This window comes from Symphodus melops (assembly GCF_947650265.1).
Source record: "Symphodus melops genome assembly, chromosome: 1".
Classification (NCBI taxonomy): domain Eukaryota; kingdom Metazoa; phylum Chordata; class Actinopteri; order Labriformes; family Labridae; genus Symphodus; species Symphodus melops.
In genome coordinates, this window is record NC_136691.1 from 28984439 (window position 1) to 28996781 (window position 12343).

A 12343-nucleotide genomic window follows, 5' to 3' on the forward strand; every position below is an offset into this window, starting at 1 on the left:
GACAGGACAATCAACTGTTTTAGGCACCATCACACCACTCTCATGTCTCTACAATAACGGCATGAAAATCCCCCAAAATATATATATTAGAAAAACGTACTCTTTCGTTTACGTTGTGGTTAATTAAGATGTGTGAGATGCCATTCAATTTATTTTAATAGAGGGATGTGAAGATGTATTATAATTCACAACTGTAATAAAGTGTGTGAAACAACAGAAAGTGCATTTAACAGTTTGCATTAAAGGAGCATAATGTGATTTAAAAACAGAAAGGTCTTCAGCTGGTGGGGTGGATCAGGTCTGAAGCTAGGGTCCGACGGTCGCTCCCGGACTGTGACGGCTCTGTTGTCGCAGGAGCCTGCGCAGTGTGGCCGGGTTACACTCTGGGTGCAGCTCCAGCAGAGGAGGAAGCGGAGTTTCCGGCTGTTTGAAGCTGAGTGAGAGGACTGCTGACGCCGCGAAACCCCGAGATAAACGCCGCCGGCTTGGGGGGGCTGATACTTTCTAGCATTGGTAGTGGTCGTTTTCTTTTACACCGCGGAATCTGGGGGTCTGTTTCTTATTCTCACGCATCCAGGGGGTCGGTCTGAAAACCAAGCAAAGAAGCGGCACACGGCGGGGGGAGCCACCAGCTACCGGCATGGCCAGGGACTACGATTACCTCTTCAAGCTGCTCATCATCGGGGACAGCGGTAAGGCGACACCGGGGATGTGAGAAGGGAAGTGGGCCTCGGTTCGGTCTTATTCTGTGACAAGGTGTAGAAGAATAAACGCAGCATTATGCCCCCGGTGTTGGTGTGCGTTGTATTAATTTAGTGATTTTTCTAATTTAATGCAGGAACATGATATTTTGTCCGCCATGTTCTGGTGGCGTTGACAGGGCGGAGGTTGAGCGTCCGGCCGGGCGGTGCATGTCAGCCCATCAGGCCGGATATCACTCCCAGTCTCTTACCATTTCTCACTTCTTTACACTTTGCTGATGCTTTTAACTTGAACACTACAACAAAACACACTCTGTGCCCATCATGGCTCCCACACTCCTCTGTTTTGGGTTTATTTGTTTGGGTTTTTTTCTCATGTGTTAGCTACGTTAGCTAGCTGTAAGTTCTGCTAACATTACTTTGAGGCAGTTATTTAGCTTCATGTGAACTAAATGTAGAAATGTGGTTATTCCTATCCGTTATGGTATGTTTACATGCGCTATTATTAGTTAACTTTGTTACACGAAGTTAAGTCCAACAGGTCAAGTTATTGAAATGCATTTTGCTTTTTAGCTGGCTAGCATGATAGTGCTAGCTGCTGTATAGTGGAGGAATGCTGTACTGCAGCTAAACAAGTTGCACTGACACTTATCAAGTCCATTAATATTTACAGTCTGTGCTAGTTTGTATCTTTCTGTTCTTCTGATTACTCAAAGCTCTTTAACACAGCAGGTCACACCTACACATTCACACACTGGTGTTAGAGGTCGCTCTGCAGTGAAACCATCAGAAAACACACTCTCACACACTCACACACATTCACACACATTCACATACACCCACAGACACACGCACACACGCACACACACACACACACACACACTCACACATTCACAGACCACCGATGAAGCTGCGGGAGCTACTCAGGCTTAAGTGTGTTTCCCGAGGACACATCAGACATGTGGCTGCAGGAGGTGGGAATCGAACCCCAGACCTTCAAGCCTTTGGATCTAAAGAATAAACGGGTTACTGCATCTGTGTTTGGCTAATGTTGAGGAGCTGCAGACTGTTTCACTGTCACAGGCAGGTAGTAGATGCCTACCTACCTACCTTCCGTAGTAATACAGGTGACCGTGGCTTAGTGGTCGAGTCTGTTGTCTCTCAGTCAGAAGGTCAGGGGGTTAGACCCCCAGTACATGTGTATGAATGGATGTGTTAATACTGATGGACTCTTTACTCTGCAGCCTCTACCATCAGTGTGTGAATGTGTCGGTGTGAGAAGTCAGAAGACAATAAAAAGCTTAAAAAGTCCCCTTTAGCTTTTTCTACGACCTCGACCTGGAGAGCTTTCTTAGTTGATCATTCATCGACAGGCCTGATTCTGGTCCGAGCCTATCAGCTGCTCACAGCAGGCCCTTGACTGTCGCTCACACAGACTCCAGTGTCCTCTCAGTGTCCTCACAGCGTCCTCTCAGCCGAAGCATGGGGGTACTGTAGTGTGTGCAACGCCACACAGAGATGATTTAGAAGGGTGCCGTGGCTCTCTGCTCGTGTGCAGCTGCATGGAGACAGATGTGCTGTTAGAGGACATTGTATCTCACGGTGGCTGAGTCTGAATGGTTAGCTGCAGTTGTGGAACAATCACACATAAAGGAGTGGTTTGACTCGAGCTCAGTAATTGTATGAAAAGATTTGAGACCTTAAAAGTAGATGTGTGAAGGTCATGGAGACACCTTGAGGAAATGTTACTCTCAGTTTGGCTGAGTCCTGACAGCAGGAGGAGCAGGCGATCTGCTTTGAAGCTTTGGTTGTTGTGTGTTTGAATAAAGCTCGGTAGCGTTGAGCCAACAGGAACCTGAGAGCGTTCATGTTAGGACCGATGAAGCACGAGGCGGCAGTAACACCATGCTGGACTAACTAAGAGCGCTGTGGGTCGAGACTCAGCCGAGGCAGGTTAACTTCACTCTGAGCTCTGATTTATCTGTTTTTAAATAATCTCTTTCCTCTCCTGTCAGCTGGCTGTTACATCTCAGAGGTCATTTTAGGAGCTCAGATATATCTGCTCCGTCACGTCTTGCCTCTGACGCTCTGAGGCAGAGTTTTTTTTTTTTTTTTTTTTTCAGACTGTTTGTTCTGCTATTGTCCTGAATAAGCTCGGTAAGGCATCACCTGCATGCTGTGGATGAACGTGAAGGGTGCAGCCTTGCTTATCATAACCCAAAGCTGTCAGTACACAGGAACTACAGCAGAGAGTGTTTTGTAGCTGTTCGGTGCTTTTACCTTTTTTGAGAAACTAAAGCTCAACAGACTTGAGGATGTACAGAAACTCCCGTGTCTGAGTTAAATACACTGACTATTTCTTCTGTGTTGGAAACTTGTCACTGTGTTTGTTGTCTTTATGGTCCCGGGTCCTTCTCTAGACCTCATCCTGTCCTTGTGTTTCCTCTTCAGGGGTGGGGAAGAGCAGTCTCCTCCTGCGATTTGCAGACAACACATTTTCAGGTGCGTACTTCTTCCCTCCACACTGCAGCATCACATCCTGCTGGTGTTTGACGTCGTGCGTCTGAACTGGACTCTCTGCCTGTTTGCAGGTAGCTATATCACCACGATTGGTGTTGACTTTAAGATCCGAACAGTCGAGATCAACGGGGAGAAGGTGAAGCTACAGATCTGGGATACAGCAGGACAGGAGCGCTTCCGCACAATCACATCCACGTGAGTAGATCCCTACACCGCACACACACACACACACACACACACACACACACACACACACACACGCATGCACACACACAGATTTTGTTTGTGATCTCTTGATTTTCATCACAGCATTAGAAGTTGAAACCCAGACGGGTTCTTTGTGGTCTTCAGATGAGGTATTATTTTGGAGGCAGTTTGTGGACTCCTTGGATGAGGTGGTGCTGCTCTGTGAAACTGGGTGGAATTCCCCACAGACTAATTACAGATGTGAGAGCGAGGCGATGGATCCCGTACTGCAGGGCTGGGTGTCTTAACCCTGTTTGGCTTGTGTTGCGTGTCACACTCCTGTCCCTCCATGCACCTCTGGCTTCACCCTGCTCTCACACTGGGTCTACCATTCACTTCATTTTGTCCGTAGCGATAAAGGAGAGCATGTTTGATCGGTGTTATGTCCGTGCTCTGAGAGGGATCAGGTCCAGCTGCCGGTGCAGTCTAGACTCAGGTGGGGGCCTTGTGCCCAAAGCTTCAACAAAGACTTTTAATGTTCTTGATCAGTATGAAGTACAGATTTCCTTTTTAAAGTAAATTGATGCATTTAACCTGTTAAAATGAAGTTCTGTCTCAACAATGCAGCAGCCAGTATGTCCTCCTTCTAACTTTAGATTCTGCTCCTGAATGCTCTGGAGGCGGGGCTTTGAAGGCCGTTTTGGACGCCCCTGGGTTTGCCAGATATGAGAGCAGTTATCAGGTCAACAGGTGTTGCAGCGATGGAAGCGGGCAGTGGAACTGCTTCAGATAGAAGTGATTGTACCCGAGCTAAAAAGCCTCTGCATGTTTCTAATAAGCTCCAGCAGCAGAAAGCTGCTCAAACTAGGATCAATGTTGGAGATGCTTTTGAAACATGGAGAGAGGTTAGAACGCAGAAAGGTTTACAGACCCATGCAGAGCTGGCTAAACACTGAAGCTACAGTGTCCACCACATGCAGAGCTGGCTAAACACTGAAGCTACAGTGTCCACCACATGCAGAGCTGGCTAAACACTGAAGCTACAGTGTCCACCACATGCTGACCTGTGTGAGAGGAGGGGGGGAGACAGCTCTCTGTGATGATTAGAGTTTAGACTGCAGTACTCATTTTAAACACTAGGGGTCATAGTTACATATTACTCCTTTAAACACATTGTCCAGCACAATGAAGTTCACTTATAGAGACATTCAGTGAACAGAAATGAATCATGGATTCTGTCGGATGGAGGAATGACGGAAATGAAAGTCCGTTTTGACGCAGGGCCTTTTAGAGCTTTGAAGAACAAGGTGATACGATTGTTTATTGCTTCTAGATAATCATGGTATGAATAGTCCCATGTCTATTGGGGACACGTTCAGTCAACACCAAATCCCCACATTGTCATGGGAGGCAGAGACACACACACACACACACACACACACACACACACACACACACACACACACACACACAGTACGCCTGACAAAAGGTTCTTTGTGTCAGTTTGTGCACACACACTCGGGATGCTCCCTCTCTGGGCTGAGCGCACCGTCTGAAAGTTTGCTGCAGACTTATAGTGTGTGTGTGTAAAGTGAATAAGATGGGGACAGACATGTTTGCCTTTATTACATTGGTGCGGTAGAGATCCGTCTCTCCGTATTGGACATCAACAATCTGGGTTCAGAATGGGATGAAACTCTGGACGGTCGGCAGCAGAAACACAAAGTTACAGACGAGAAGCGTGTAGGAGTGAAATGTGAGTCAGTCGTTCATGCAGCCACATCCTGCAGAACATGCTTCATTGTAGATTTAAAAACCTTTAAGGACAGCAGCTCTGCACGCTCACAGCCTCATAAAGCGTACCTGAGGACACCATGAACACTGTCCAGTAAACGCAGAGGAAGTGTGGGAGCAGGCCGAGAGCTGTACCGCTGTGTGAGCCTGCAGGGTCGTCGGCACGCCATCCTACACCAGAGTAAGACTCAGCATGAGTCAGAGCGTTTGTTTGTTTGGCTGCACAGAGACGAAGAGCAGAGGTACGAGACCAGAGTGGAACACAAAACACTTCTGAATCAACCGCTAACACGCTAGCCCAGGCTAACAGTCACTCACAAACATCCAGAGTTTCATCCCCTCCAGCTGATCACTCGCTTCTCTACGTCCCAACTAAACTCACAGACTGGAGTGGGGAAACTGGTCTGACAGGTTTTGAGAGGTCCGTACTCACACAATGGGAGAGCATGTGTAACCACGGCGACTCTCGTTTGACTCTGAATGGAGTGGCTGACCTCGCCCTGGTGTCCTGCAGGATGTTGACCTCACAGTGATCGGTGTGCCAGTGAGACGGCGTCCTGCGGCTCCACGTCCGAGCCCAGGTTTGAACGCTGCAAGTCAACGTCTGAGGGAGGCGTGTTGACGATGCTAATCCTGTCAGAGACACGTGAAATACATATGACATCATCATCGATGAGAGGCGCTGTCTGTGACACATGACTCTGACTCTGCGTCTCCGCTGCTCGTCCAGGTACTACAGAGGAACTCACGGGGTCATCGTGGTGTACGACGTCACGAGTGCCGAGTCCTTCGTCAATGTGAAACGATGGCTACATGAAATCAACCAGAACTGTGACGACGTGTGCCGAATATTAGGTGAGCTCATTTCAGCGTCGGCTCGGCCTTCAGGTAAGTGAGGAGAAGTACTTCCTGTCCACTCACCTCGTATCCATTTCCTGTTTTCAGTGGGAAACAAAAATGACGACCCCAACTCCAAGGTGGTGGAGACGACCGACGCGCAGAAGTTTGCCGAGCAGATGGGAATCAACCTGTTTGAGACGAGTGCAAAAGAGAACATCAACGTTGAAGAGGTAACTCGGTGTTCAAGTGTTTGTGTGGAGCAGCTCCTGGTTTTAGAAGATCTGAGATCTCCTGAGACCTGGTCTGTCAGCTGTCTCTCCTTGTCTCTCCTTGTCTCGCGTTGTCTCTCCTTGTCTCTCCTTGTCTCTCATTGTCTCGCGTTGTCTCTCCTTGTCTCTCATTGTCTCACGTTGTCTCTCCTTGTCTCTCCTTGTCTCTCATTGTCTCGCGTTGTCTCTCCTTGTCTCTCATTGTCTCACGTTGTCTCTCATTGTCTCTCCTTGTCTCTCATTGTCTCGCGTTGTCTCTCCTTGTCTCTCATTGTCTCGCGTTGTCTCTCCTTGTCTCACGTTGTCTCTCCTTGTCTCACGTTGTCTCTCCTTGTCTCACGTTGTCTCTCCTTGTCTCATGTTGTCTCTCCTTTGTCTCGCGTCGTCTCTCGTCTCACGTTGTCTCGTTATCTCATGTGGTCTCTCATTGTCTCACGTTATCTCTCCTTGTCTCATGTTGTCTCACGTTATCTCTCCTTGTCTCATGTTGTCTCTCGTTGTCTCACGTTATCTCTCCTTGTCTCATGTTGTCTCTCGTTGTCTCACGTTGTCTCTCCTTGTCTCATGTTGTCTTTCATTGTCTCACGTTGTCTCGCGTTGTCTCTCGTTGTCTCTCGTCTCATGTTGTCTCTCATTGTCTCGCGTTGTCTCTCCTTGTCTCGCGTCGTCTCTCGTCTCACGTTGTCTCGTTATCTCATGTGGTCTCTCATTGTCTCACGTTATCTCTCCTTGTCTCATGTTGTCTCTCGTTGTCTCACGTTATCTCTCCTTGTCTCATGTTGTCTCTCGTTGTCTCACGTTGTCTCTCCTTGTCTCATGTTGTCTTTCATTGTCTCACGTTGTCTCGCGTTGTCTCTCGTTGTCTTACGTTGTCTCTCGTCTCATGTTGTCTCTCATTGTCTCTCGTTGTCTCACGTTGTCTCTCGTTGTCTCTCCTTGTCTCACGTTGTCTCTCGTCTCATGTTGTCTCTCCTTTGTCTCACGTTCTTTCTCGTTGTCTCATGTTGTCTCTCCTTGTCTCAGGTTGTCTCTCATTGTCTTGCGTTGTCTCTCCTTGTCTCACGTTGTCTTGCGTTGTCTCTCCTTGTCTCATGTTGTCTCACGTTGTCTCTCCTTGTCTCATGTTGTCTCACGTCTCTCGTTGTCTCTCGTTGTCTCACGTCATCTCTCGTCGTCTCAAGACTTGTCTCGTTGTCTCTCGCTGTCTCACGTTGTCTCGTCTGTCTCACGTTGTCTTGCGTTGTCTCCCCTGCAGGCTGATGCAGGTACATCTTTCCTCTGTCATGATAATAAGAGACTAAGGGTGCATTCGGTAGTGCATTCACTACCCACCTTTCCTTAACCCCGTGAAAACGTCACAGGGTGAAGGAAAGGTGTTAGGAGACTTCATTAAGGACTTAGGAAAGGTGTTAGGAGACTTCATAAAGGACTTAGTGAAAGGTGTTAGGAGACTTCATAAAGGACTTAGTGAAAGGTGTTAGGAGACTTCATAAAGGACTTAGGAAAGGTGTTAGGAGACTTCATAAAGGACTTAGGAAAGGTGTTAGGAGACTTCATAAAGGACTTAGGAAAGGTGTTAGGAGACTTCATAAAGGACTTAGGAAAGGTGTTAGGAGACTTCATAAAGGACTTAGGAAAGGTGTTAGGAGACTTCATTAAGGACTTAGGAAAGGTGTTAGGAGACTTCATAAAGGACTTAGGAAAGGCGTTAGGAGACTTCATAAAGGACTTAGGAAAGGTGTTAGGAGACTTCATAAAGGACTTAGGAAAGGCGTTAGGAGACTTCATAAAGGACTTAGTGAAAGGTGTTAGGAGACTTCATAAAGGACTTAGTGAAAGGTGTTAGGAGACTTCATTAAGGACTTAGTGAAAGGTGTTAGGAGACTTCATAAAGGACTTAGTGAAAGGTGTTAGGAGACTTCATAAAGGACTTAGTGAAAGGTGTTAGGAGACTTCATAAAGGACTTAGTGAAAGGTGTTAGGAGACTTCATAAAGGACTTAGTGAAAGGTGTTAGGAGACTTCATAAAGGACTTAGTGAAAGGTGTTAGGAGACTTCATAAAGGACTTAGTGAAAGGTGTTAGGAGACTTCATAAAGGACTTAGGAAAGGTGTTAGGAGACTTCATAAAGGACTTAGGAAAGGTGTTAGGAGACTTCATAAAGGACTTAGTGAAAGGTGTTAGGAGACTTCATAAAGGACTTAGTGAAAGGTGTTAGGAGACTTCATAAAGGAAAAAAGAAAAGTCAAAGAGAGCAGTCTCCTCGATGTTCTCTCAGCAGGCAGAAACATCCGACACGGCGAGCTGGGAGCCTGTAAACTGTGACATCACAAACGTTCTCCGACGCAGCTTTTATTCAGACTTTTGAGGAAGTGACAGAAAATCAGATGTGCGTCTTTTTTTTTCTCGAAGCTGCGAATGACTGTTTGTGTTTATTCTGTCCTCATCCTCAGCTCTTGGTTTTGTTCCTTTCCTGCAGATGTTCAACTGCATCACAGAGCTCGTGCTGAGAGCCAAGAAGGAGGTGCTCGCCAAGCAGCAGCAGCAGCAACAGAACGACGTGGTCAAACTCACCCGGAACAGTAAACGGAAGAAAAAGTGCTGCTAGCAGCCTCCGAGCACGCCACCAAAGGCCCGCGGCGTATATTCTTGACACAAGCATACACACAAGATGGGACTCGGAGCTTCTAAATTAAAGAGCAGATAAAGATTTAATAAATATACAGAGAAAGATTAAAAAAAAAAAAAAATACAAAAAGTCCCCTTTGGACAGAATAATCATGAAGACTTCAAACATGTACAGATTTATTTGACGCCAGATCGACTTTTATTTGGGATTCAGCAGACGGCCACTATTGACCTGAAGTCCGTAACGGATCTGCAAGCTGACAGCCACCCGCCATATTGGTCCAGTTAATCTCCATAAACTCCCCACGTTCTTCATGAGAGTCCCATCCCTGTGCACGCCGGACGGCTGAGTGCGACGGCGCCTGAGGAGGGCGACTCACTCAGCCGCTCCGGATCTCTTTGTTGATCTCTCGTTTTGTTTTGGACGGGCGTGTGACGGGCAGGTTTGCTTTGCAGGGAGACGTTTGTTTTGAGACGCTCGTCTGAGGATTCATCTCCCCGGACGCCTCCGACATTTCAGACTCCTGTTTTCTTACCGCCGACACGAGACACCCTGAACTATTAGTTTGTGTTTCATTTGACTTCAAGGGGAAAAATCAAAGATGATGATTGGTAGACGACCTTTAGCAGCGGATGCAATGGACCGACCTGATCACCTCTGTTGTTTTCTTCTTTTGTCTCTATTTTGCCAAGCTTTGCACCTCTCCCTTCTAACATCCAGTCGTGTCGAGCCACATTAATCGTTTTTTTTCCTTTCTGTCTTTTTGATGTTAGCGTGCAGTCGAGCCGCTCCTGGAGCTCGAGCGCTCTCCTCACTGCACTCTCACTGTGTTCACAGTTTGCTTTTAAAACCTTTTCCTCAGATTCCTTTTTAATGACACTGCCAACATCCTAAAGAATATATTAAGATCTCAGTGGACTGGTTGCCATAGTGGCCCCTGCTTTGAATCGGGGTCTAATGGGACACTGTTGAGTCCTCAGGAAGCGCTCAGGACTGCCCTCCTCCTCCTCCTCCTCCTCCTCCTCTCCCTGTTTCTTTTCGACCCCGTTAACCTGTCACGCCCGTGGACTCACCTGTCACGTGGACGGTCTCTCTCTCTCTCTCAAGGGGGGGCTCACGGAGACTCCCTGTGGAACCGGCCCTTTGTGAAGGGGTCAGCTTGCAGGATATTTCTAACAGTTGACTAATGTCACAGTCTGATGTCATGTTATCTGTTGCTTTTCTGTAACCCCCCCCCCCCCCCCCCCCTGCCTCCATGTAAACTGAAGAGACCTGACATCCATGATGAGTGTAAAAGACGGCGAGCCCTAGATTCATTGTCTCTCCATGTGACCGTTACCAAGACAACGTACTGTGTGTTTTCCCGCTGACTGTCGTGGTCTGGTTGGATTGGGAGAGTGATACCTGGAGAGAGCTGCACGTTCTCCCTGATGCATCCTGCAGGGCGTCGACACCTTCACACATCCCGGTTAGTTTTCATTACGTGGATGTATATAAAATATGTGTTTATATTCAAGATATGGAAACGTAACACGCATAATTAGCACATGACGTGTGCATGTGTTGGACATGCCCGTGTGCTGTGGTTGAACACACACCTGTCAGCTGTGGTTGCTGTACACTGGAGAAAAAGAGATGTACTGTTCCTTTTTTCCCGACATGAATTAAATCAGTAATCGACATTTTAAAGGAATAAATCTTTGACACATACTGACCTCTCTGCTGTGTCGGCGCTTTGAGGCTCGGTCTTAACTTTGTTTTAAACCTGTCTTTGATCTCTGTGAATAAACTTGTATGGGAGGAAGTGTGCGCTGTTCTTTGGGGAGCGTTCTGCTGCTGCCTGTCTTTGAGTTCATTATGTTCAAAAGTAACGTCTGCTTCCATCACGTCATCAACCGTGAACGCATCGCAGGAGCTCCAGCCTTGTTTGATAGAAACGAAAGAGATGGACTGGAGAGTGCTCAAAGCTCTTTCACTGTGCGGGTCACACTGACACATTCACACACTGATGGTAGAGGCTGCTGCAGAGTAAAGAGTCCATCAGTATTAACTCATCCATTCAGACACATTCACACACTGATGGTAGAGGCTGCTGCAGAGTAAAGAGTCCATCAGTATTAACTCATCCATTCAGACACATTCACACACTGATGGTAGAGGCTGCTGCAGAGTGAAGAGTCCATCAGTATTAACTCATCCATTCAGACACATTCACACACTGATGGTAGAGGCTGCTGCAGAGTGACGAGTCCAGTAAACATAAGGTGAGGCTCATCAATCAAAACTTTGGATGCACTGAAGTTATTTCAAAGTCTTTCACTGGAAACGACCTCATGGGGGCGCCAGAGGAACATTTGACAGAACGCTTAACCCCACAAGTCGCTCCTGCTGCTGCATCATCAGCGTGAGTGTGTAGGTGTGACCTGCAGTGTAAAAGACTAGAACCTGACTCTGAGAAGAGGGAACACATCTGGATTTGAAGGGTCAGCCAAAGGAGACGCAGAGATTGTAAAGTCTTTTATTTGTACAAAAAAAATGCTCATAAAATTGCATGATAAATATTTTGAATAGTTCGAAGCATTGTGTAACTGAAACAGTGCTGTTAGTGAGTAATGAATGGAAGCACTCACAAGGAGCACAAGGAGCCAAGAACTGAAGTCCTAAACAACATGGGACCGAGAGGAGATGAGCGGCCAAACAACGTCCTCAATGACAGGTCTGTCCATCGACGCAACGCGGCGGCTGAATCAGGACGTTCAGCCAACAGACACACGAGAAAAACTTTCCATGGAAAACATCAACAAGGATGAATGCAGTGAAACACAGACAGGAAGTTAACAGAGATAAGGACACACAAAAACACACGTTACTTGTCTTTCTAACTAAAGCCTGGTAGGAGTGATCAGGACGATGGGCGTGCACGGTGTGTTTTCATTCTTTATTCATCTAATGTTTGTATGAGCGGTTAGTAAGACTTCGTCTTCAGCAGTCAGATCTACGTTTAGTAAGTGTGCTGACTGTCACACACTGAATTTAATTCATTGCTGCAGAAACAGGATGTCTTCTGTCTGCTGATGTTTTCAGCACGTTAACGTTCATAATGTGTTCCTATGATGGAGCCACAGGTCAGATTCAAACACGGAGGCCTTCGTACATGGGGCTCGTGCACGAGTCCACCGGCGCCCCATATTATTTCTAAGTATGATAACATACGTTTGAACTTTCATTTCTATAATTTTGGCTACATGGTGAACTCAGAACCAAAATCCTGCACTATGATTGGCCTTTCACCTTGTCAGGGGCGGGACTAACGTGTGTTACGTGGTCCTGCTGGAATGTTCCTCTGCATTTCAAGGTGTTCCTTTTCTTTAAATTTAAATGTTGCCTTCCTGTTACTTCCTGTT

At 46.9% G+C, this 12343-nt stretch overlaps 1 protein-coding gene across 1 annotated transcript; it reads left to right on the top strand.

Moving 5' to 3' along the window:
- The first annotated feature begins 288 nt into the window (after nucleotides 1-288).
- Nucleotides 289-10743, top strand: rab35b (RAB35, member RAS oncogene family b). Its single transcript, XM_079359286.1, has 6 exons — nucleotides 289-692; nucleotides 3153-3203; nucleotides 3293-3416; nucleotides 5932-6056; nucleotides 6147-6271; nucleotides 8790-10743. Exons 1-6 carry the CDS (start codon nucleotides 641-643, stop codon nucleotides 8916-8918), a joined length of 606 nt encoding a protein of 201 aa, XP_079215412.1. The 5' UTR covers nucleotides 289-640; the 3' UTR covers nucleotides 8919-10743.
- The last annotated feature ends 1600 nt before the right edge of the window (nucleotides 10744-12343 follow it).

Excerpts from the sequence above, each read along its gene's own strand:
- rab35b (XM_079359286.1), top strand. The coding sequence starts at position 641 with ATGGCCAGGGACTACGATTACCTCTTCAAGCTGCTCATCATCGGGGAC. Across the intron at positions 6,057-6,146 it reads CGACGTGTGCCGAATATTAG|TGGGAAACAAAAATGACGAC; the intron begins GTGAGCTCATTT and ends TCCTGTTTTCAG. Across the intron at positions 6,272-8,789 it reads AGAACATCAACGTTGAAGAG|ATGTTCAACTGCATCACAGA; the intron begins GTAACTCGGTGT and ends CCTTTCCTGCAG.